The following is a 24,749-nucleotide window of genomic DNA, read 5'->3' on the forward strand; positions in this document are numbered from 1 at the left end:
GCCGGCCCGTCATGGCGGCGCCCAGCGAGGCGCGGGAGCGGCGGCCTTTCGGGAGGCGCTTCCTCACCGACCCCGCCCGGCTCTTCCAGCACAATGCCTGGTGCGTGAGGGCTGCCGCCGCTGCCCGCTCCAGACCCCCGGCAGCCTCCCGGGGAGCTGCTGTCCTGCGGTGCCGCCCCGCGCCCGGCGGTGGGGTGGGGGTGGCCGGGGTGGGCTCGCCGTCGCCGCTCCGATTTGCGGTGCCTGTGGCCAAGCGCTGCGTAATGAGCCAGCCCCAACCTGCCCGCTCCGCCTCACGGGGCCCTGACCGCGGTGGCCCCCCTCCGCTCCGGGCTCGCCTGGAGAGACCCCTCCCGGGCGCGGAGCGGGCTGAGGGAGCGGCGGGCGCAGGGCCGGCGGCCGGACAGCGGCTGGAGGCAGGGCGGGGACCGGCATCCCCGGGCAGGGCACCGCCCTGTGCGGCCGCGGCTCGGGAGTGCTGGTCCCGGGGGTCCTGAGCGCTCGGGACTGATCCGCGGGGGTCCTGAGCACTTGGGTCTGATCCCTGTAGGGTTCTGAGCCTTGGGGGCTGATCCCCACGGTGTCCTGAGCCTTCCGGACCGATCGACAGGGGATTCTGAGCCATTCTCATCACCTCCCGAAGCAGTAGTATTCCTCAGGCTCCTCTGGTTGTAGCAATTGTTTTATTACTGTGGTTAATAAAGGTAAATTACCCGCTGTCAGAAATCCACAACCTATCATTCCTTCCATGAGGTTGTGCCAGGGTGTGTGCTTGGAACAGGAGCTCTTTATTTGGATACAGAAGTTGTTTTCAGTCAGTTAAACATCCAAATTCTCTAATTTGCTGGGAACTGAAGGTATTTTGCATTTTTGAGGTAAATAGATCCACTTTTGGTCTCTGGCTGCTATACCTTGTTAAGAATTGGGTGTGTTTAACTTGTAATTAAGGGATATTTATATGTGTCAGCCTGTCATTCCTTCTGGGACTATTCTATATTAAAGGTATGTAACAAAAGCATATCCCCAGTTTTCCTGTGGAAAGTCTTAGTAATCTGTTTCTTCACAGACTTAACATTTAAGCCTTTGTGAGTTGAAATCAAACCACTAATTCCTTCTGGGACAAGAACTGCTTCTTGGGCCTTGTATTCTGCTTTTCATTCACTTTTTTTAATGAAAAAAGGCCGAGTGAATCACTTTAATGACTGAATAGCTGTGTATGTGCATTGAAGTCATTAATAATTCTTGTTGCTTTAAAGCTTCCTGCATATTTTTCTCATAATTTGATTTAATTTAACACTTACCTTCCAAATAACCCAACTGCCTTTTTTGTTTCAACTTGAGAAAGACAATGTAGTTTTGTCCTGAGTGCCCTCATGGTTTTAGCAAGGATCTATTCCCTCTAAATTTGACTGAGTATCCAAAATAGAACAGATTTAGGATCCTTTCTGTTTGCAATTCCATGAGCTCCTTCAGGACTAGGACCTGCATGTGCTGACTGTGGGCTGTTGTGGTGGTGCTGGGCTGGAATTGGGGATCACACCTGCACCCCTGTCCATTTGGAGGGCTCTCCAGACATTTCTCTTTCCCTCTCTCCTTGTACCATGCTTAGCTCCAGTTCATCTTATTTTTCACAACAGGGACAATGTGGAATGGTCAGAAGAGCAGGAAGCCAGTGCCAGGAGTAAAGTTCAAGAGAACAGCTCACAACTATTGCCACAAGATAAACAAGGTACTTTTGGAGAGTGTCCTTATGCGAGTCTTGGCTTGTGCCAGGAGTGGAACAGTATGGCCAGAGCCACATCAGAACATCATTAATTCCTCCCCTCTCCCAGTCACTCAGAAGGCTTTAACACGTGTTTGATAATGGGAAATGGAGGAGGAGGAACTTTCTGTTCTTAATTTACCTCTCTGTGACTCTTCCGTCTTCTCCAGAGACGACTCCTGGTTGGGAGGAGTCAGATCAGGTTGAGCTTTGTCATGTTGTGTATGTTTAAGTACTTGTTAGTGTTCATTGTCAACAAACCTCTTTGAGTGTAGAGTTGTTGCCTCTGCTTATTTTTGCTCTTTAAAGCTTAACTGCTAGTAGCCAGTCTCTTTTTGCTGGCTTGCTGTGAAGTGAGCCGTGATCCAAGCTGATCTTCTCTTTGAAGAGTCTGATAAAGTGGTGTCCATATCTGTCTCTACAGAGTGAACAAATTTCATGAGAAGAATTTCATCAGAGAAAGAAAAATTATTTTATCTTGATTGTTTGTCCTCAGATAGACAGCAAAGGGATTCCAAAGCTTTTATTTTATTTGGCTTAAAGGATATTTATCCATCCAAAATGCAGAGCTTAGCTGTCTCTGAATCAAGCTCAAGGTGCTCAATTCTGTGGTTAAGTCATGGTTGAAGCCATTCTGAATGGTCAATAATGCATTTCCTCCGCACCTGGTAAAGATCATCCAGTCCCTCAAATGGTGGTGGAATGCTTCTTTGGTGTGATAAGAAACTTGTTTGATGATGATATCTTGATACCCTGCCGAGCTCAAGGGTGGATCTGCTTCTTTGGTTCAAATTAAATTGAGTGTGTCACCCGTAAGATGATGCTGAGTACTACTGGAACTATTGAGACACTTCCATATAGCTCCCAGTTGTGTTCACAATAGCAAATTAATTACACCAAAGAGTAACCCTCCTAATTTCTTGGAATCCTAGCAGTATCCAGCAGTTTTCCATTGTGATGCCCATTGTGTTGAGTTCATTTTAAAATCTGGTTAGCATTAAAGGGTGCTGTCTGTCATGCTTTGAGAACCTATATACAACTAGGAAATTGTGGAGCAATTTGCTGTTGGAGCAGTTTGTCAGGGCTCCATGATGTATTTCCCAGACTGAACAATGGAGGCCAGTCAAATGTTGATGGTTGCTATTCACTGGAAATCGTGTGGAGACAATGGGATGGCTGAAAAGTAGGGAAGGCAGCCCAGGCAAATGTGCCTGAAGGGTCTGGTAGTTTGAGAATCAGAATGTCCAAGGAGGAGAACAAAGGCAGAGTATTGGTCATTATAGCTGTATTATTTTGTGGACTTCTTGGGGATGTCAGGATTTGTTCTGGAGAAGGAGGGAAGCTCTCTGGGTATGTGGAAGATGTGTCTCATGGCTGGGAAAAGAAAGAGAAAGAAGTCCAAGTTTCCTTTTGAGGCTCCATAATTAGCCTCCTTGCAATTCGGGAGGTCTTCCCTGCTTCTCTTCCGGTCTTTGTGAACAGTTCCTTTTGTTTGCTCATCTTTTGCAGAGTGAAGGGGTGAGTATGGGCTTGGCTTTGGGGGTGTGCTTACAAAGGCGAGCAGAAAGTCAGGAGTCCTTATCAGGAAAGTCTCTGGAGGAATCTGGCTTGCCCACCGATGGCACTGTGAGCTAATACCCCAAGAAGGGACTGGAACAAGTATGATGTGAACTTTTCTGGCTGGAAGTCTTACTGAAAAATCAACATGGTCATATTTTCACTTTAAATGTGTTTCTTGTATGATCTCTGTCAGCTGGTCCTTGATTTTTTGCATCTGTATTGTTACTGATCCTTTATTCAGGGCTTTGAAAACACCAGGCTCCAAGGTAAATTAGCTTTGAATAAAGCTTCCCTGCATGTGGTTTGGAGTATAACAGCTCTTCAATAGCATCCAACAGAATTTCACACTAATTTAACAAAGGAAGAGCACAATGTCTTGTTCACCAGTGTAATGTGGCAAAAATGTGGGTGATCTGAAATGGCTGGGCTGGAATTTTGTCCCAGCATCTCAGGTAAGCATTCCACTGCAGTCAGGCTGCCATGGGATTGTTGGAGATGAGGGGGAATCAGGATTTGGTATTTTTGTTGGATGAGAGCGTTTCAGCCCCAGAAGCCTTGCATATTCCTGCTAGTACATGGGAGAATGACAGTTCAGGACAGAGCATGCTAGGGTTTGGATCAATAGCACTTCTTCCAGCATCAGCAGTCATTGAATTCTTCCATGCAAACAGTGAGTTGACCTGGCCATGGTCACTGTGACCTACAGTGAGGTCGTGGTACAAAGTTACTGCTCGTGTCTAATATCAGACATTAAAGTTTCCTTCAGCTTGGGGTTTAAGGACAAGGCTTCTCAAAAGGAGAAAATCCTTGTAGTTGAAGTAAAGAGATTATTTTTATATATAGCTCCTTGTGCTGCAGGTCCTACTAAAAATAGACATATGACTGATTAGTGGTTCTTTGTTAAAGCCATTTTTGTCTATATTTGGCTGAGGCTACATATTTTTCCAGGTGTTCTGGGTTCACTTTACTGTCTCACTTTGAAACAGTTTTATATTCTTCAGGAAGACTAATAAATAAACAGTTATATATAAATTATATATATTTATATGTACATATTATATATATATAAAAATATATATTATATTTATATATTATTTATATATATATATATATATAAACATAGTAAATAAACAGTTCAGCTAATAATGGCCTCCAGTCATTTTTATTCAGTAATGCACTTGTTGCCGTGCAAAGATGGTTGAGGAATTACTTGTTATTGGAATGCAATTGGGATTTCTGGTCATGGTTGTTAATGTCTCTAGGTGATTCCAAGCATAGGATGCTATAATTAGGTGTGAATTCCCAGGACAGAGAACTCATCGCATTGATGAAGTCACAGAAAGTCACTTGGATTTGTAGCTTCACATGGAAGAAATAGTTCCCCTAGACTGTACTTGATCTGAAATTTGTGAAAGTGTGTGGAAATAAGTTTGCAGATGACTCGAATTTCACTTGGTCATGGCTTTGTAAGAGCTATTCCAGCTCCCTGTAATACTCACCTTGCTCCTGGAATGAGCCGTTTGTGAAAGTGCTGCTGCTCATATTAATTCTGTTCATCTTTAGCCTCTCCACCGTAGCTCTCCGCTGGTACTTTAATGCAGTGGTCACTGTTGACTCCCCTCTTTTGTTTTAGTTCATAAATGCTCTGACACACATAGAACTACGGAAAGCAAAGTTGACTGGACTGCAGCAAAACGTGGAAAACATGCTGTCCTGTAATCTGGAGGATTGCATAAATTCCAACTGAGCTTCCTGCCAGGCCTGGAGAGTTGACTAATTTTTCTGTTTCTCCACCTGAAAATAGGAGCAGTGTGTTGGACAGGAGCTTTCAGCTCCAGGCAGCTCTCACAAAATTCCTTTGGAGTTGTGCTTGACACTTATTGTCACCAGGCTCCAAATTAATTGTTCAGCGAACTGAACAAGTTAGAGATGGAAGTAAAACCTGGATTTCTTCATTCCAGTCTCCTTCAAAAAGACTTTTTCTGTTGCCAGCTTCCTTTAAATCCTACCAGGAGACAGAGTTTCCTCTTCTCTCTCTTTTCCCTTTTTAAGTTGTAACCTCTCTTAGTAAAGCAGGTTGGTGCATAGATATCTGCAGTGATCCCTCACTCTCTGAACTGATTAAACCCTGAGACCTTCTGGTTTGTGTCTGGTGATGTTTTTGCTTGTGTTCACAGAGGAATATGAGGTGAACGCTAAGAAATACTGGGATGACTTCTATAAAATCCACGAAAATGGCTTCTTCAAGGACAGGCACTGGCTGTTCACTGAATTTCCTGAGCTGGCACCTAACAGGAACTCAAGCCAAAATGGAGATTCTGTGCATGAATTTAGTAACACAGAAGAATCCAACAATGAAGGGCTGGGAAGCTGTGAAAATGGCCATTGCTCGTTGGAAACCAGGACAAAGAGTCAGTTAAACCTGATAAAAAGCCCAGCTGGGGGCTGCACAGAGGAGTTGGCTGCACAGAAGGACAGTGAGCTGAGTCAGAGTGATGGGGATTACCCTGGATCAGCTGCATCTTACCGTATACTAGAGGTAAGAGCTGTACATCAGAGTCACACATCAAAGCCTCCCTTGTGTCAATGTGACTGGGACATAAAAATATGTATCACTGCCAAACAGCAAGGGACCAGACGATTGCCTTCAGTCAGTAAAATGCAAAAATAAGAGGGCAGTTTAGAACTGAACTAAATCTGTTGGGATTCTTTTGGTTCAGACTCTGAATTGGCAGAGCACATGGACCATAAGAAGTTTACAGGTTTAAAAGCTAAACTATTGCTATCAGATGTTCAAACAAGCATTTAAACATCATCTTTTGAAGAAGCTGATTCTTCTATTCTGTATAAAGCTTTCCCTTGTCATTTATCTTTTGCATGTTTGTGCTGACTCCTGTTTGCCTTGAGAGGTGCGAAACAAAGTAATGAAGCCAAGAATGTAAAGATGCTCTTGGGTTTGTTCCTTAGAGCCCTTGTGATAACAGGGAATCCCAGACTGGTACAGGCTTTGTCTCAGAGAAGTCTGTGGCAATTATAAATATTGGACTCCTGACAGCTGGTTGTGACCTTTTGCTCTGCCACCTCTAGTTGTTCACTGTAGAATTACTGGATTTTTTTAAATACTTAGTATTTTATGAAGGTCCTGCCCTTCCAGGGAGAGTTAGTATGAACTGTCCTGATTTTTTAATTTAATCTTTAATCACTTTTAAGATTTCCTCAGACTTTGGTGTTCTCAATGTGCCTTTCCTGTCTCACCTGAGCACTTTCAGTAACATCTGTCACTGCAAACCCTCTGTGGTGTTTTCTGCTCAGTCTGTTCCAGTTTTACTGATTCCTTAAACATTCAGAGGCAAATTCCCCAAACCCAGTTGTGTGAGCCATGATCTCTTCAAATGGGAACAAGCAGAAGGGGCAATTAGAATAAAGCAAACTTAACTTCTCTGTTGCTCTGATTTTCTATGGAAGTGAACGTAACTCATCCATGGCCTTTACCAGTGCTTCAGTGACTCATACTGGTTGTTATGCTTGGGATTCCAGAAAAAACAGCTTTCAAAAGAGTAACAATATATAGCTCGTTATTAAGATTTCCATAAGAACTTGCTTGGTGGTTTCCCACACATGTAATCCTGTTCCTCAGACCTTAACACGCTCAGATCTCGCAGGGACACGTTAGAATGGTCACTGCCATGCTCAGCTTTACTCGTGAGTTGCTCTTTGTTCCATGGCTGTAGAGGAATGATTGGAAATTATCTGCATGGACGTGCTGAAGGAATTATTTTCACTGTGTACATCTACTCTGTTCATACAGGTTGGCTGTGGGGCTGGGAATACAGTTTTCCCAATTTTACAAACCAACAAGTAAGTAGTGACAAGACAAGAGGAAATGGCTTCCCACTGCCAGAGGGCAGGGATAAATGGGATATTGGGAAGGAATTGTTCCCTGAGAGGGTGGTGAGGCCCTGGCACAGGGTGCCCAGAGAAGCTGTGGCTGCCCCATCCCTGGAAGTGTCCAAGGCCGGGTTAGACAGGGCTTGGAGCAGCCTGGGACAGTGGACGGTGTCCGTGCCCATGGCAGGGGTGTGACTGGATGATCTTTAATGTTCCTCCCAACCCAAACCATCCTGGGGTTCTGTGAAGTAATTCTCAGTAGGTTTTTACCTGCGTGAGATACCAGCTTCTGAAAAACAATTGGAAGAATGTTCCATGTGTTCCTAGTTTAGACAATCTCAGAGAAAGACCAAATGCAGATGGTATCTTTGCCATCTGCAGCTTCAGGTTACTGTGTTTTGAGCTTGGAAGCCCTTGGTTTTAGATCCAGAAGCAAAAGGAAGCAGTCAGTTCCATATGAGAATAATGGGCATAAAGGAGCAATGGAATCCACCAGATTTTGCACAGAAACTAAAGCCCAGGATTTCTGGGCTTTGTGCACTTGAAACACTCCTTAATTCCTTGATATAAATGATGAGTTTCTTTGATTTATTGCAGTGACCCAGGCCTGTTTGTTTATTGCTGTGACTTTTCTGCAACAGCTGTGGATCTTGTCCAGGTAATCTCAATGGTGACTTATGAAAATGTGGGAAGTATCTGGGGCCAGTTGCCTATTAACACAAATCTATCCCAGCTGCCAGTGACTCTCTGGCTGTGCTGGCAGCTTTCTGGTTTTAGCCAGCCCTGGTGCTGACCCTTACACTGGGAATTGTGGAAAATGAGCCATCAAAGATTGTAGAAATGAGAGAAGTAAAAGTTCTCAAAATGTCACATGGGCAGCAAACAAGTCAGCCAGGTTTTCTTCCCCTGTGGTTGTCAGTACTTTTCTCAATACAGTGTTCTTTTAGCTGAGTGACTTGAAAACAAACTTGAGCCTTGCAAACATTCAGGCTATTTTTTAACAGGAACTGAACCTGGCTTTGGCTTGTGTGTGTGTTGCTGTCACCACAGTTCTGGGAACATGGTCTGATTACTTCTGCACAGGCAGCTGAGGAGGGATCGTGCTGTGGAGCAGGAGGCTGGGATTTAGTCAAAAGACAAATTCCACTAATAAATTTCATGTCAAGGCAGAACTGAGAATATATGAAGTATCAAATGCAATCAGTCACTTCCTGGTATGAGAGGGGAGCACAGCACCGGAGTCAGCATCCATTTCCTCCTCTGGATATGACACAAGCACTGTTTGTAGAGGCTTCTGCAATCCGTAGCAGCAGCTTTAGAAAAATACACAACTTCTAAAAGAAGTCTAAGTCTGATTTTTAAGAGTGTAGCTGTAGGCAACCAAGTTTGATTTTTGGGGTATAGGGAATATCTGCTTGTAGATGAAATGAATACTGATTTCAATGATGCAGAGAGGTGCCCTGACACTCTCATTTATGTAAAGGTTTCCAATTTATCAGTATAAATCTCTCACTTCTTACTGCTGTTAGTGGAAACTCTGACCTTAAAATTGGGATAAACCCTGAATCCAGTTTGAGGGGCTTTTTCCAGTGCTGATTGTCTGATTGTAACAAGACCAAAGCGAGATGTGTACATCTCCTGTGTGTAAATCTTTTTTTCACATTTCACACCAGTTCCTTGCCTGACCAAGGAACATACCTGACACAGAAGTCCAATGAGGCTGAAACAGATCTCTGGACACACCACTTGATTATGTGGAAGTTAAAATACTCCATATAATACTAATAATCCATATAGTCCAGCTAATACTGAGATTAGGATCTGCTACTAATGTTCTTAATTTCTCTCCCTCAAACACAGAACAATGCAGAATATGATACTTCTCGCTGCTTTGCATTTGTCCATGACCTGTGCAATGACCAAAGTCCCTTCCCAATGCCAGAAGAGAGTCTTGACATTGTTATTCTTATCTTTGTCCTCTCAGCAATTCTCCCGGAGAAGTAAGTTTTAATAATTCCTTCTGATTGCAGAAGATAGTTCTTCTACAATCAGAGTTCTTTAATAATCTCCTATCAAGGAAAATTAAAGTTTGTTCTGTTTGTGGTCCAGTTTTTCATGAAGGCTCCAAAAATGAAATTTGCAGGTTTTTGCTGTTGCAACCAATTCTTGCAGAGAACAGGGTGATTTTGGAGTGCTAAATGGCTGCAGGTGATCATTGCTGGGGTCACTGTTCTGAGCCCCAGCCACAGTGAGCATTTGCTTTGGAAAGTATTCTGCTGGATTTTCAGGCTCAGAGGGTAGATGAATTTCTCACATAGGAGGTGGGAAGAAGGGAGGGTTCAGGTTCAGAAAACAGGTAAGGAAAGTGCTGTGGTCTTAGTGTGATAGTTGTTACAACCTACACTAGTCTCTTTTTCTTTTTTTTGTATCCTTTAGTTTTACTTCACAACACTTCTCTTCAAGTTCACTTACTACTTTTTTACAGAAACCAGTGGAAATCCTTTTGTAATCAGTAAGAGAGAGCAGTTAATCCTTGCTGTGGCAGGATGTTATCCTCGTAGGAAAAAAAAGCAAAAGGGAATGTCAAAAAATAGAGGCCAAATAAAATCAACCCACCTGACTCTGGGAGAGCTCAGAATGCTGCTGACTTTGGGTAGCTCTTTATATGAAGTTGAAACATGTAGAACTTTATTCCATCTTTTTGGAAGGAAACAAGCATGATTTTGCAGCATGTTGAGCACTCCTGGTTTGTTCTCCTCTCAGGATGCAGTGCATCGTGACCAGACTGAGTCGCCTTCTGAAACCGGGCGGAATGATCTTGTTACGAGATTACGGCCGCTATGATCTTGCCCAGCTTCGGTTTAAGAAAGGTATTTCCTTTCCCCTGGGAGATTTTGCCCCATCACTAGTAGATTCTGCTTCTCTGGAGCTGTGTCTGCCCTGTTTAGAGGCAGCTCATTAATTCCCCAAAGCACAGTGTGTGCTGGAGAAGGGTCTGTTGTTGATTTTTTTAAATGATCACTGGTAACTGTTTATATCTGTCTTGCCTTTAGGTCAATGTCTGTCTGATAACTTCTATGTGAGAGGTGATGGCACCAGAGTCTACTTCTTCACACAAGGTAGGAGGCCAGAAACATGTCTCTGACCATCCAAAAACATGCCTCTGACTCTCCTCACCGCTTCTTGTCCCTGTGCCCTCCAGTTTGGCCGCTAGATCTTTCCAGCCTCTTTCTTGGAGCACTGCGAAATGTTAAGTGGCTCCTGATTAAACAGTGACCCAGGCTTGTCAGCCTCTTGTGCAAGCATGGCATGGTGAATTCCTTAGTGGAAAATCCTTTAAGAGGAAGACTGGTGTGTTTGCTACCCTGGGAGGAGTGGGATTGGAGGAGCTCTCCTTGTATCTTGCCTGCAGATGATGGAGGGAGATGGACACCACTCAGCGGAAGGGTGTGGTTCTTCGTGGAGCTTAGGCAGCCCCCCCCCCAGTTCTGCTGCTGCTTGGTGTTAGCAGCAATTGTTATTCTCTCAGTTTATCACCAGTTGCACCTCCAGTCCCTCCACTGCAGGCCCCTGTGCACAGCCAGTTGTAGAGCAGTGGCACAACTGAACTGTTCCCCACTGCACAAGTCTTGTTTGGCACAGCAAAACTAATGTTTAATGCATGTTTGGCAAACACCTCACAATGGAAAGCATCTGATAAAGGAGCACAAGCTGGGACCTGTCAGGCTTTTCCTACAGAAACTCCAGACAAACCACGTGCTCCGGGAGTAAGCTCTGCTGCTCAGCAGGACTGGGGCACTGTGAGATTTATTTGCTTGGTCAGGAATACCTGCGAATGGAAGTGTTGAAGCCTTGAGGGCTCTTAGTGCATTAATTGGGCCTCAACAGGGTGTTGGTTTTAAGGATTTTTTTTTTTTTTTACCAAATTTAATCTTAATGAATCCCATTCCCCCTCCAGCCTAGGCAGCACAGATCTTACTGCCACCATTTCAAAGCGTAGGTTTAATCCTGTTCTTTGCTCTTGTGGACTCTGAAATTCCTCTGGGCAGGGGGGAAGGAATGGCTGTCCCAACTCGCCAGAAGATGCTCCTTAATTGGTTACTAGAGGTAGTACCCATATCTGAAACTGCTGCTGTTTTCTTTGTCAAGTCTCTGTAGTTCTAGATGTACTCCAAATAATTCTTTCCTTCTTTGCTAGAAGGGAAACTTGAGAAACTGTGATATTAAACTCCCCTAGTAAAGTAATTAAGTCGTGTTTGATTATTTCCCTGCCAGGGTGAGGCCATGGGTTTCCTCTGGCCCACCTTTCAGCTTAGCTTAGCCTCAGTGTGAGAGGGTATCAGTTAAAGAAGAGCTATGGCCTCCTCAGTCTCCTTCTCTTTGCTTCCAGATGAATTAGATCATCTCTTCACCACAGCTGGGCTGAAGAAAATCCAGAATCTGGTTGATCGGCGATTGCAAGTGAACCGTGGGAAGCAGATGACGATGTATCGGGTGTGGATCCAGTGCAAGTACTGCAAACCCACCGTCCTTCAGCCATGAGGCGTGTGGGCTTTGGGCTGGAGCCTCTTCATCTCCTCCTGGTGACATGTGTGTGGTGGAGTTCTGCACAGCCAGGACCTCAGTGCCTTGTACCATGCCTGGCATCACTTCAAGTGAGTTTTGCTAGGGACAAATGCCCCGAGAGTAGAGCAAGCAGTATTTCAGATATCATAAAATCACAGAATATACCGAGTTGGGAAGGACCCATCAGGATCATCAAGTCCAACTCCTGGCCCTGCACAGGACACCCCAACAATCCCACCCCGTGCCTGAGAGCATTGTCCAAACACTCCTTGAGTTCTGGAAGCCTCGGGGCCGTGACCATTCCCTGAGGAACCTGTTCAGTGCCCAGCCATCCTTTGTGGGAAGAACCTTTTCCTGATATCCAGCCTAACCCTCCCCAGACACAGCTCCAGCCATTTCCTCTCCCTTCAGGAGAGTGAAGAGATTGGTTCCTGCCCCTCTGATGTCCCCCAGGAGGATGTTGAAGATCCCAGTGAGGTCTGACCTCAGTCTCCTCCAGCTGAACAGACCATTTGCCCTCAGCCACTCCTCATACAGCTTCCCCTCAAGGCCCTTCATCATTCTCATGGCCCTTCTCTGGATGGTCTCTAGTGGCTTAATGTCTTTTTTATATTGTGGTATCACAGAGTCCCGCTGTGGTAGAGAGGAGAAGAGAGATCCAGCAGGCAGGAATTGTGCAGCAAGATTGATTTATTTAATTATTTTACTACTCTTTTATAGACTTTTTTCTTCATAGTCTAGTTGGACAAAGGATCAGCCCCCTTTGGGGTGATTGGCTAAAATCCTGAAGCATCCATTGTCAAAATATTTTCCTACTGTGCCATAAACAAAGCTCAGCAAGGTCTCAGGTGTTCATGGTTTATAGAACTCTGCTGATATCTTCCGTGAGAGAGAAAAGCATCCCACGGGACTGGAAAGAGCGAGAGAAATTCTTGCTAGCAGCAATATTTGTATCCACATTGTGGTGCCCAAAACTGCTCCCAGCACTTGAGGTGAGGCTGCCCCAGAGCAGAGCAGGACAATCCCCTCCCTGACCAGGGATGCTTTACCTAATGCTCCCAGAGCACAGATGTCCCTCCTGGCTGCCAGGGCACTGCTGACTCATGTTCAACTTGCAATGGACCACCCAGTCCATCCACACATGCAGGGTTGCCCCGTCCCGAGTGCAGAATCCGGCACTTTCCGTTGTTGAACTTCACACGATTGGTGATTGCCCATTTCTCTGATTTGTCAAGGTCTCTCTGCAGGCCCTCTCTGCCCCTGAGAGACTCGACAATTCCTCCCAATTTAGTGCAGACAGCAAACTTACTTAGTATTCCTTCAAGTCCTATATCCAGGTCATTAATGTGGATGTTGAAGAGCACAGGTTTGAGAAGGGAGCCCTGTAAATGTCATGCTACTGGTCTGAGTTTTAAAAATTATTTATGGTTTTAACTTAAGAAATGGTCATGGTGTCTAACAGCAGCTGAGCAAGTTGAGTAGCGACTTGCTCATACTCAGAATTTCCACATGAAACAGGAGAGATCTGACCGTATCTCTGTCTTGTGTACTCTTGTCTTGGGGACAAACATACAAAGGATGAATCCGCTCTTCTCAGCGACTGCTCACTGATATGAATCTCCTGGCCAGCTTCACTCGTGCAGCTATTTCCTAGTCATTCAGTCACTCAATCCATGAGTTAAAATACGTTGATCTGAGGGCAGGAGCTGAGACCGTGTGAGTCTCTCTGTACCAGCGTTCCCTGGATGCCTCAAGGTGTGGAAATAACCTGTGGAGAAAGCAAATGATGCTGCTCTGCCCTCACTGTCCACAGCGATATCTGCCCAGGGAACCAGCACGCAATAGCTCAGGTGCTATAAATTCCTCACAGGCAGGGTTCAGGTTTCAAAAGTTTGGTGCTGATGTTTGGTGCCAGTTTTGCAGCACCTCCAGAGTGCAGCAGATGAGAAGCAGCTAACAGGACCAGGGTTTATAAATAATTACCGGCTTTTTCTACTGGCTGCAGCTCCCAGGTCACAATCTGCCCTGTCATGGTGATGTGCTAAACCCAAGCAGATGAGACACTTTCTTTGATCTGAAATCTGCAGGATGTCTAATTTTTGCATTCTTGTTTAATTTCTTAGAGGAAGCCAACACTGTGGCTTTCAGAAGGTATTTCCCCACCTTTGACACCTTTTATCTCAGCTTGTTTTCTTCTGTTATTTTTAGGGTGTGGTACAACAGGTATTAGAATAAGTCTCGTGCTTTTCAATGGTGGTTTGATTCATATAAATTAGGCTTGCAAGAACCTCATGTGCTTGTGTGAGCCTGGGCCACCATTAGGGAGCTACAGTTTTCTTCTGTTACAAGTTGCGCTGGTGTCTGCCCTTTAGTTGAAGAAGAGAAAGCTTTGGCTGGTATCTCTTGCCTTGTTTTAGTTCATGAAGCATCAAGATGTGTTGTGTGTGTCCTGCTGGCTGAAGAGCAGTTCCCCTGTATTTTGTTAGCCAGACACTCATGTTTGGAGCTTGACATTGCCCAAGAGTGTCACCTCTAGAGCCACATAGGTTATGAAATAACTGCCATCTTGAACCAGAGGAGAGGGGTTGTGCTAGTTTGAAAACAAACCAATGGGAGATCGCAAGTCAGAACTACAATTTGATAGGAAAATTAAAATAAAGGCAGGAAACACTGTCTTAACCTGACAGAGTAAGAATACAACCTGACACCCTGTTGGTCAGGGTGGTGGTAGCAAACTGATTAAGTGGTGGCTGCAGTCCTCTTTGAAGTGATAGATACAATTCTATTGAAGCGGTGATCCTGTAGAAGGGTCTGCTCTTCCTCTGAATGTCCAGTGATAGTTATGTAGCTCTTGTCCTCTGGAAATCCAGTAGGTAAGGGCTGACTGTGGTGTTCCAAACCTCAGATTATATCCAGGTAGGAATGCTTGGTTCCTGCCCCTGGGCGGAGCATCTCACAATGCGCTGATGTAATTTTATGAGTCATGCAGTGAGGCCTCGATGGCCCATTAACAGAAAGATATTTCTCCAGAGGGAGTTATCAGGGATGTGTCATGGAAGAGACAAAGAACACTGCCCCACCTGGTTTTAACAGCTTATGAAGATGGTGATAGAGTACATAACCCCCGGTTACATGCTGCACTGTAACCCAAGACAGGGGGTAAAAAGCTGAGGAAATGTCATTGCTGTTTTTGGAGAGCCTGCAGGACCCCTGGAGAGATGGACCAGGAGCACCCTGATTTGGGAAGTGTGGGAAGGGACTGGGCAGTACTTCCTGCTGGGCATGTGTCAGCATGATGAGTTCCTAACTTCCACGTCACTGTGTCATCCTGCAGGTATTGCTTTGTCTGCTACCTGAAGGCTTCTGGGTCAGGACATTTCAGCCCTCCCTGGGAAAGGTTACCCAGGGAATCCATTCACAGCACACAGGCTGCGGTGCTGGGACAATGGAAATGCACCATTGCTTTTTTGTATATCTGTCTCTTTTAAATAATGTTGAATGAAATCAAATTATTTTTTTGGAGGGGAATGGGAGTCAAATATCTGGGAAGAGAATTCTTGTTCAGTTTGTTGTAGTGTATTTTCTAAAGGGCCAAGAACCTTTCCATCATCTGCAAATGAAACAGGAGGAGGTAAAGCTTCTGTCTTCTGGAGCACATTTGGCTTCTGCTGAGCACAAGCCTGACGCACCCCAGAAGCTCTGCAGTCGCTGCTGTGTTTTCATGCTAAACCTACAACGTCTGGTTCCCTGGCAAGGCTGAGGCCTCAGGCAAGGTCTAGGCAAAACACAGCTCAAGGCCTCTGGCAGCAGGTGAGCAAGCTGAAGTCTCCTCAGCTTATCCAGGCACAGAGTCAGGCTTAGCAAGAGCCCTGTGAGCGTTGGACCTGACGTGACTCGTGTAACCGCCTCAGTGACAGACCTCCTGTGTGTTACTGGGGCCTCAGGCAGTTCCTTGGGGTCCTTTCCCTCTTGGGCCCTGGAGGAAGACCTCTTCCCGGGATAGCTTTATCTCCCTGCAAGAAAAATTCTTGACTGGGGTAAACAATCAGCATAATTAGTGTGAATTAAAGTAATTTGAAAAATGCCTTCTTAATCATCCAAAGGCTTGAAAGCAGTGCAGGAAAATATGTTTTTAATTATAAACATGATTTATGTAAAGTTGATGGACTCCCCTTTAAATTCAAACTCCTGAATGGGAGAAAATGAAGGCTATTTATTTGTTTGTTTGTGCTTTCAAGGTTGTATCCCAGTTGCCTGGTTTTAACTTGGGCTTCATGCAAAAACTTGCAGCCCTGTGAGCCTGGAGCCAGTGAAGTAGCTCTTTGCCTTTCTTAATGCTCTTAGTTCTGCTGCAGTATTTAAGCAGTCACTCAGCAGGGCCCATGCTGGGCAGACGTGCTTTTGTTTCCAGTTCTCTTGGTGGTGTTCAGAAAGCAACAAGTTAATGGCCTTGAATTGAGCCAGGCCTCCTACAGACAGATACTGTTTGAGCTTCCTTCACTAATCCCTGCCAGCTTCTGTTCTCTCAGAAGCTGCTCCGCTCCTGCCACTCCAGGCCTTGCCTCCCACACAGCTCTGCTCAGGTACCTCGGTCCTGACTTGCAGCAGCTCCTGCCATTCCCACCTTGGGCCTGCTGGGCAGGCTGGGTTGCTCAAGCTTTCCAGCATGTTCAAAGGAAATCTCCAAACTGACTTTTACCATGCTGAAAAGCCAGGTTAAGTGCCATTAGTGTTTTGGGGGGTTTTTTTCCCCTCTTCCTTCTTAGCAGAGTAATGTTACCTTTAAAGCCTTTCTGAGAGTTTCTGCTCTGATTTTGTTCCCAGCATTCCAAGTCTTGTGGTCTGTGGCTTACAGGCAATGCCAGCGTGGCCTGATGAACCTCCCAAGCAGAAGAGATGATTTCATAGCCCTTCACATGCATTGCCCCAGCGATCTTGGAGCCAGGCATTGTTACACTTCGAAAAATCTGGTCCTGGCTCTTGCCAGAAGGTGGTGGATTTCCTTGGAGATTCATAGATTGTTTTGGCTGGAAGGGAACTTTATCATCACCTATTGTGACCCCTCACATAATCCTTTCATGTAGGGATAATGCCAGCAAGCCTGTGACTTGGATTTGGACTTGGAACTAGCCCTTCAGAAAGGGTTTTGATCCAGCCATGGTGCTGAGGGCTCCAGTGAAGGACAAAGAAGCTTTTGCCTCCCCAGGTACATCATTCTTCTCGGAGCATCGTGGTTTCACAGACAAGCTGTGAATTGGGAGGCAGGAGGGAACAGGGGAGGTGATGTGAACAAGAGGCTGGGGGGATATTTCTGATGCTGCCACTTCAAAAATAAGTAAATTTTCACAGCATCTTCCTGACAGCACAGCAAAGTGAGGACAGCAGTCATCCATAGTGATTTGGATAGTTACAACACTGGTCATCAAATTCTTCTGACCAGGGGCGTGTGAGATCAGACACAATTGTCTTCTCTCCCAAATAATTCAGCTCTGTCTTCTCTGGGTATGCCACCACCATTTCTAATCTGCAGTGAGTTCTCAAGCTCTGGGATAAATGAGACCTGATTATTTTCAATAGAAGAGAGGTGTGAGCAGAGGGAACCTCCTTGTGCACACACCAGCAGCTTTTGGCACTGCATTATAACAAAAGCTGGAAGAGCTGCTGTCATTGGCATTGGGATGAGCCCTGGCTTGTCCCCACTGGATTCTTTACAGGAATTGCAGACCCAAACTGAACGGAACTGTTTTTTCCTGAGCACTACTGAAAGATGCACAGGTTTTACTGCCTAGAAGTGAGGATGGGGCTGCAGGGATCATGTTGTTATGGGATTTGGGGACCATCCTTCCATTCTGTAAACACAGATGGAGTGAAACTGAGTCATGCAGTCTTTGTTCTGATCAGTCAGCAGGATCTGATTTGTCAGTCAGAGAAGTGCCACCATTTTTGGTTTGGTGCCATATTGGGGAAAATAAATCCATGAGGGAGAATGCCACAATCAGGACAATTTTTGCTATTGTAACTATTCCTCTTCCTTGACGGGGGTGCCTGGCACACATCCTCGTGTACAGTGTCCCTAGACACTGACTTCAACAGAAACTCTGATTTTAACTTGTGTTTCAGGGCAAGACAGAAATTACCAGAAAAACAAGTATCAGGAGGAATTTTTTGGAGGACCTTCCTGCAAAGTGAGGTGCTCTGGAGGAAAAGGAGTTGTCAGTTCTGTGCTTAACCAGCAGAGCTCTGGAGTTTGTGCTTTTAGGTCTCGCTGAAGGCAGTAAGTTCCTGTGTGTAACTGCCCAGCTGAATGGGAGCTTGTGTTGATTGAAAAGTGGGACATTGCAGGAAATTACCTTTGTAGGCAGCCCTGAGTGCTAATCTGAACTAAATAGGATACAGCATGAGCCAGAAGAGCACAAGCCAGGCCTGGACACAGGCAGGGAAAGGCAAGGCAACCTGAGCCATGTGTGCCTCTGCTTTTCCCTCCTGCCCGGGGGTTGTATGGCATGGCAGTTGTCATGCCAGTGAAGGTTTTTATTCTTGGTTTTTGACCCACAGTGGGATGAGCAGGAAATGGCAGCAGTTGGAAAGCAGTGATGGCAGAGCTCACTGGCAAGTCTTACATGTCAGCACCTGCCAGCAGCTCCCAGCCTGTTGGTCCATGGCTTGGTTTCCAGGAAAGAAGAAAATCCTGGTGAGGTTTGGACACTGCTGTTCTAAATTCTGCTCTCTGGTGTTAACCCCAGAGCCCTCACTGCAAGCACCAGCATAGCATGGGAACAGCAGCTTGATTTTGGGGTGGAGTGTGACTGCTGTATTGAGGTTGTCTTTGCTGTCCAAAGGACCCTTGTAGCTCTTGCAATTTCATGTTATGTGGAAGTTAGGGAGTTCCGGGAGATTGCCAAATCTTTGGAATATGAAACTTACTTTCAGCTCCTGTGAAGTGGGAAGCTACTGTTGGCAGTCCCTGGTCGCAGGGGCCAGGTCACACCTCTGTGCTGTGTGTGGAGCATGAGGGGATCTGCTCAGGTGTAAGGAGAGAGGTACCACACTTCCCCAGGGTCACTGGATGTGGCTCCAAATTCCTCATTTGGAGATTAAATTGCCTGATCTCCCCTCAGACTCTTTCTTCATCCCTGGGACCAGGCTCAAGGCATGCTGCATATCCCCCTCACCTGGGGAGCAGTACCTGGGCAGGGCCACCTCACTGCAGTCTGTAATTACACAGCCACATGGCTTTTTCCACATTCAGTGTCATTGGTGGATGTGAAGAGGTTGCACAGAAAACTGACTCTGGCTTTTCCACAGCTTCAAGTGACTTCTTCCCTACTGAGATGAGCCTCGTTAGGAAGGTTGAAATGTATTTACAGACATTCACAAAGAGGCTGAATATACTTAGAGAAATGTGTGTGCAGTAACTCCGGCTTTACAATAGGAGGTTGATTTAATTTTCCTCTTACACAAATCTCAGAGCAGTTTGTCTAATTAAGGCTTTCCAAAGCTGTGTAAAGTAGGGTGTTATTATGCCCATTTTATGCAGGAGAAAGAGAAGCAGGGGGCAAACCCTGTTGAGAATAAAGTCCTCTTGTATTCTGGGAAGCCGAGAGTGAGTGAGGACAGGGAAGGACTTGCTGGTATTCAGGAGAATCCCATTGTTTCAGGTGTGCTTTGGGATTGCAGAGTGTTCCTTTCCTACCTGCGAGGTCTGGCTCCCCTCGGCTGGGCCATGGCGGCTGCACAGTTCCAGGTGCCTGCACACAGCTGCCTTCCTCCTCCAGCAGTAGGACACGCATTGCCTTGGATCAGGGCTCTGAGGCTGCACATGGCTGGCTGCTTGTGTGGAGGCTGAGTGGTGTGGATGCTTTCCTACTGAGTTTGGGATCAAAGCCTCCCTAATGGGATACCTGAAGGTGTAGACAGAGGGAGGGGCAGGAACAACTTCAGAGATAAACTCCATCGTGTGGGAGGGTGGAGGCTCTCGGAATGGCCTCAGGAAGGAGTCAGGCAATGGCATGTTATCTTTGAGGAGCTCAAATACCGGTTTTCTCCCTAAGGAAAATGAGGAAAGACACTTTTTTAATGTTCCTAGTGTGGCAGAAGCCCTACCCTTAATAGACAAGAATCCACGCAAGGGTGACATGGTTTGAATGCCCCAAGCCTAGAAAAATCTTCACTGGCAGCTCATGCCTCATTAGGTCTAACAGAATCTGCTGTGCAGACAAGGGTTGGCCTCTTCAGGATGTGATGCCTGGAGGTGACATCATCCCCTGGTGCTAAAATCTTTAAAAGCCTGTTGAGTGTTGTACTCTCGTGGGTTTTGGTTGGGGTTTTTTTTTCCCCAGTACTATAAAATGTTTGGATTTGAGATCACTGATGCCAGCTTTTACATTTTAAAGGTTCAGGCTGTTTGTTGTTTTTTTTTCTAGTCCTCAGCTGCCCATGTCCTGGTATCACTGAGGAATCTCAGCTCTTCTTTTGTGTGTCTTATATCAGTAGATTTCCAGACCTTGTGGCAGTACAGAAATGCTTAGGAAAATGCATTTAGAATATTCCACAAGCCTGGAAAGCCGAGGCAAGGAGAAGTCACCAAAAACATGATTAAAAAGATGAGAATCTTGACTTCTGTCATTTTATCTTTTCAAAATTCAAGGCAGAAGGAACTTGTTATGTACTCTGTTAAAATTTCTATAAAATCTTACCCAATTTTGGTCTAATCTAACCTGGGTTAGCAGAGAGGCTGTGGTGGGAAGGCAGGGCTTGCTGCTGTTTTGCTGAGCGTGCTGTGCCTGTGGAGGGGAGCTCCAAGCTCCGGTCGAATCCAGTGACAAAGAAAATGGCTGCAGCAGCTGAGTCGTTCTTCAAAACATGATACAAGTGCTGTGTACTAGGAATATCACTGACATCCAAGGAGGCTGAGACAAGAAGAGGAGAGCTACCACAGGAATGTAATCAGAGGCATTAACACTGGTTGATGGCAAGATCTGGAGAGCGGGATGTGCACAGGAATGATCTGGCAGGGCTGATGGTGGAGGAGGGCTGGCTTGTCCCTATGGATGAGATAATATTTAGTCAGCCATGTACATACTGTGTTGCTCATAACCAGCTCCTCTGAAAGGACCAGAGCTCAGGGGCTCTTAAAAAGTTAATGAAAAACAGGGAAAACAGAAGAGTTTTATGTGTCACTCAGGTGTGAGTTTTCCTGCGTGAGACTTCTTGGAGGTCCAAATAGTCTCTTCTCATAGTGTCTTGTCTTGCTGGGCCAGAACGTGAAACACACAGAAACTGCTCCCAAACTGTAATACAATGGGGAAAATCAAGTTGAGGTCAACAGAATCTTGATTTCTAACCTTACATTGGTTTAGTTTTGAGGCTTTATAAGATTTTAGAAGTAGTATCTTAAATTAGAATTTCTAATTGAATCAAAAAATTTCCTGTACAAAATGATGAACTATTTACGTATTCCAGCCACTTTGAAGCAGCAAACCTTTCCCTGTAAGAACAGGAACAAACTGACCTTTTCTGACCAGAAGCACATTCCAATAAGTTGCCTTTTCTTATTAAAAAAAAGCCAAACCCAAACAACTAAAAAGAAAACAGTCCACCAATTCTCTGCTGAGTCCAAACCTGGGGGATCAGCTCCCAGGAGAGAAGACATCATACAAAGTAGTCCAAGTGTGATGTGTCAACACTGATAATGGTATTTTTACCTGAGAGACCTTTGCTGTTCCAGAGAGCCAAATCTCAAATGTGCTGGCGCAGCACAGTTGGAAGCGTTGCACCAGGCTGGGCTGTGCGGTGCATCCCTGTTCAGGGCTGTGTCCTGATGGAGTGTAGGAGGAAAAAGTTCTGAGATCACTGATCACTGGGAAATTTATCCAGTAACTTCCTTCCTACTGTTACCTGACAAACTTGTCTAAAATCCCTTGTACCTACCTGTACCCTCCTGACAGCAAGCGGAATCCTTAAAGGCTGCTCTGAAATTCTTGCTTACAGCCAGAAATACAGTTACAATTTGTTGATTCCTTCCCTCTTTGTGCCACAAAGGGACCAGCTGCCATGTCTGGTGTGAGGTGCAATTTTGGCATCTTGGAAAGGAAATTGCAGCTGGAAGTGTTGCTCTGAGCTGCTCTTTGGAGGATGAAGGTGGAGAGGACCATAGTTGACTGTGTAGCAGAGGAGAGTAGGGAAGGATGTGACTACAGCCAAGGATGAGCTGCTGGACATCCAGGAGCAGAGCTGAGCTAGCAGAGCCCTTGGACTACAAAGCACAAGGGCTGCCTTTCCAGAATGTACTGAAGGGCATGTGCCCCAGTCCTGAATTTGAAAGTGAGAAGAGAAACCCCAATCATTTCAGAGGAGTGCAGGGCAGGAGAGGGGGAGTCACAGGAGGAGGATGGTGCAACCTCAGTTTATCTGTTCCTTATCAAACATCACCACCTCCTGTTCCAGCCTGACCCGGCAGAGCCCATGGCTGTGGCCTTGGGTCCTCTGTCAGGCCTGGAACTCAGCAGCGCATCAAGGGATGTCTTGGAAAATACTCCTGGCTGCAGTGGATTCTTCAGGAGGCTCTCCCTGGGAATTTGCTCCTGCCAGAGGACGGGAGAAGAGGGGCATTGGTCGGTCTGTGATTTCAGTGAAAATGACAGTGAGCAAACAGCTCTCGGGAAATGACAGAGGTTGTGGCTGCCCCATCACTGCAAGTGTCCAAGGCTGGGTTGGATGGGGCTTAGAGCAACCTGGTCTAGTGGAAGATGTCCCTGCCCATGGCAGAGGGTGGGACAGGATATGTGCTTTGGGGTCCCTTCCAACACAAACCATTCTGTGATTCTGTGACAGCGAAAGGTTCTTCTGGTGGCCTACATGGAAATACTGATGGCATTGTGATCCCTGGCAATGCAGTCCCTGGCAATGCATGGAGAAGGAGGAAGAAGTGCCCCATCAAGTGCTGTCCAAAAAGCACAGGAAAAATTAGACCAAAGTGACCCCCATCACCCCTAAAACACAAAGGTGGGGGACAGTGCCATAGACTGGGTGTTACTGGTGTCCAGTTCCTGCCTGGCACTCTGAGGAGGTGAACTGCTCCCTTTGGAGTTGGAGGGTTTTCTAAGGGCAGTGAAGGGGAAGCCAGAAGAGCTGGGGGGTTCAGTAAGTCAGTCCCTGTATTGGGTGTAACAGCTCCCACAACGTCTCCTCTCTCCACCCAAAATCAAACTGAAATGCACAAATGAAATTTATACCTCCTTGAACCATGTTCACTGCAAGTGGTCCTGTTAACATTCCCTAAGTGGCTGTGATTAGCTACCAACTGATGGAATATTTACTCCAGGATTTTTTCTTTAAAAAAAAAAAAACACACAACCACAACACAACGCAGACACAAAACACTATTTATTTAATTATTTATTTTACAAATTCCTGCCACCGGTCGTGCTGAAAATGTGACTTACAGAGCAGGAGCTGAAACTGGAGTGGCTCTCATACTGAAAAAAAAAAAAAAAACCAGATTAAAGCACAGGAAAAGCAGCTTGTACAAGCAGGCAGCGCTCCCAGAGCCATTTGCTGCGCCGAGTTAACAAAGTACGATAAATTAGCAATTTTAAAATAACACAACTTCCCCCGTCGCCTTGCAGGAGCAGTTTTTCCACGATGCGCTGCCGGCTCCTCTCCACATCCCTTTTGCCAAACTAGTCAGTTCCAGTTCGGTCATAAATCGATCGATGTCACGCAGTGAAGCGGAGGTGACGGGCGTCCCTCGGCGTTCCCAGCCCTGGCGAATCCTTTATCGAGCTCCAGGAACCTCCGCTCCCATTGCTAATCCGCGCCTGCCTCCCCTTGGACAGGCCTGGCCACTTCCTTTCCCAACAATCCTCTCCTGCTTGTTTGCTTTTCGGAAAGCTGATTCAGCCTTGGAGCGAGCGGGTGCAACACCCGCAGCGCTCTGGGTCCTGCCCCGCCGCCTGCAGTGAGCCAAATGAACTGCGATGGAATCGCTCCATTCCAGCCAGGACAAGCCCTATCTTTATTATTTTGAATTTTGGGACTGTTTTCCTGAGTGTGGCAGCAGCTTGGCGTCGGAAAGGCGAGAGCGGACTGTGTGTCGTGGGGGCTGCTGGGGCACCTGGGTTGTGTCTCACACACAATATCCCTGTTGGATCAGCCCCGAACCAGGGGCCCGGCCCGCTCCGGGTGGTGTTCCCAGGGGGCAGGCATGGAGTGGGGATTAGCGGGGGGTGCTGTGATGCCCTTGCACCCTCTCTCGGGGGAATGGGGGTGGTTTGGGGAGTGAGATTGCTCATGGGTGTGCAAGATGGAGACTGGAGGGGAAGGGAAGAACTGGGAGGTGCATGGATGTCATAGCTGCACCCCCTCTCTAGGGCATCCTGGGGCAGGGGGTAGGTCAACCTCTGCTCCCCTGGGGGTGACATGTCCCTAGGCCTGCCCTGCCCCCCCAGCCCTGGCTGGATCCGACCCCTTCCTTGTGCCTGTCACTCCCCAGCACCCTCTGGCCCCCTTAGGACCCTGACCCTTGCTGCCCTTCCACCTGTGTGATTGCCCCCTGCCCCCCCTATGCTGACCTTCAGCCCTGACCTCACCCCAGGGCTGGATCTGACCCCCCCTCGTGCTTGCCCCCTCATTCCCTCCATGACCCCATAGTCCACTTTGACATTCTGTTGCCACCCAGCCCTGTGTGACTACCCTCTATAGCTCCTGCACCCCCCAGACCTGCCCTGACCTGCAGGCCTTTCTGACCCTGCCTTGTGCCTACCACCCCCAGCCCCCCTGACCCCAGAGGACCCTGCCCCTCTGCTGCTTCCCCACACGTGTGTGACCTTGCAATGCCCCCAGACCTGTCCCCATCCCAGAGCCGGATCTGACCTGCCCTTAAGCCTGCTGCCCCCTCAGCCCCCCCGACTGCCATGACCCCATGGTCCATCCTGAGCCTTTGCTGCTCCCCCATACCTGTGTGACATCTGCC

General features: G+C 46.6%; 1 protein-coding gene across 4 annotated transcripts; it reads left to right on the forward strand.

Annotated features, from left to right (window-relative positions):
- LOC125331038 (tRNA N(3)-methylcytidine methyltransferase METTL2-like) lies at positions 1–23,978 on the forward strand. Of its 4 annotated transcripts, none has more exons than XR_007205837.1 (10): positions 1–100; positions 1,638–1,729; positions 5,500–5,861; positions 7,131–7,180; positions 7,808–7,868; positions 9,071–9,210; positions 9,974–10,080; positions 10,264–10,329; positions 11,601–11,865; positions 23,404–23,978. XR_007205837.1 is itself a non-coding variant. In XM_048314909.1 (9 exons), the coding sequence occupies exons 1-9, from the start codon at positions 12–14 to the stop codon at positions 11,750–11,752; spliced, it is 1,119 nt and encodes a 372-aa protein (XP_048170866.1). In that variant the 5' UTR covers positions 1–11; the 3' UTR covers positions 11,753–12,491. The 4 variants fall into 4 exon arrangements, 1 of the variants encoding a protein (XP_048170866.1); XR_007205836.1 differs by lacking the exon at positions 23,404–23,978 and adding an exon at positions 15,111–21,792; XR_007205841.1 differs by lacking the exon at positions 23,404–23,978 and adding an exon at positions 16,601–21,792.
- Positions 23,979–24,749: the final 771 nt, after the last annotated feature.

This window comes from Corvus hawaiiensis, chromosome 1 (assembly GCF_020740725.1).
Source record: "Corvus hawaiiensis isolate bCorHaw1 chromosome 1, bCorHaw1.pri.cur, whole genome shotgun sequence".
Lineage (NCBI taxonomy): Eukaryota > Metazoa > Chordata > Aves > Passeriformes > Corvidae > Corvus > Corvus hawaiiensis.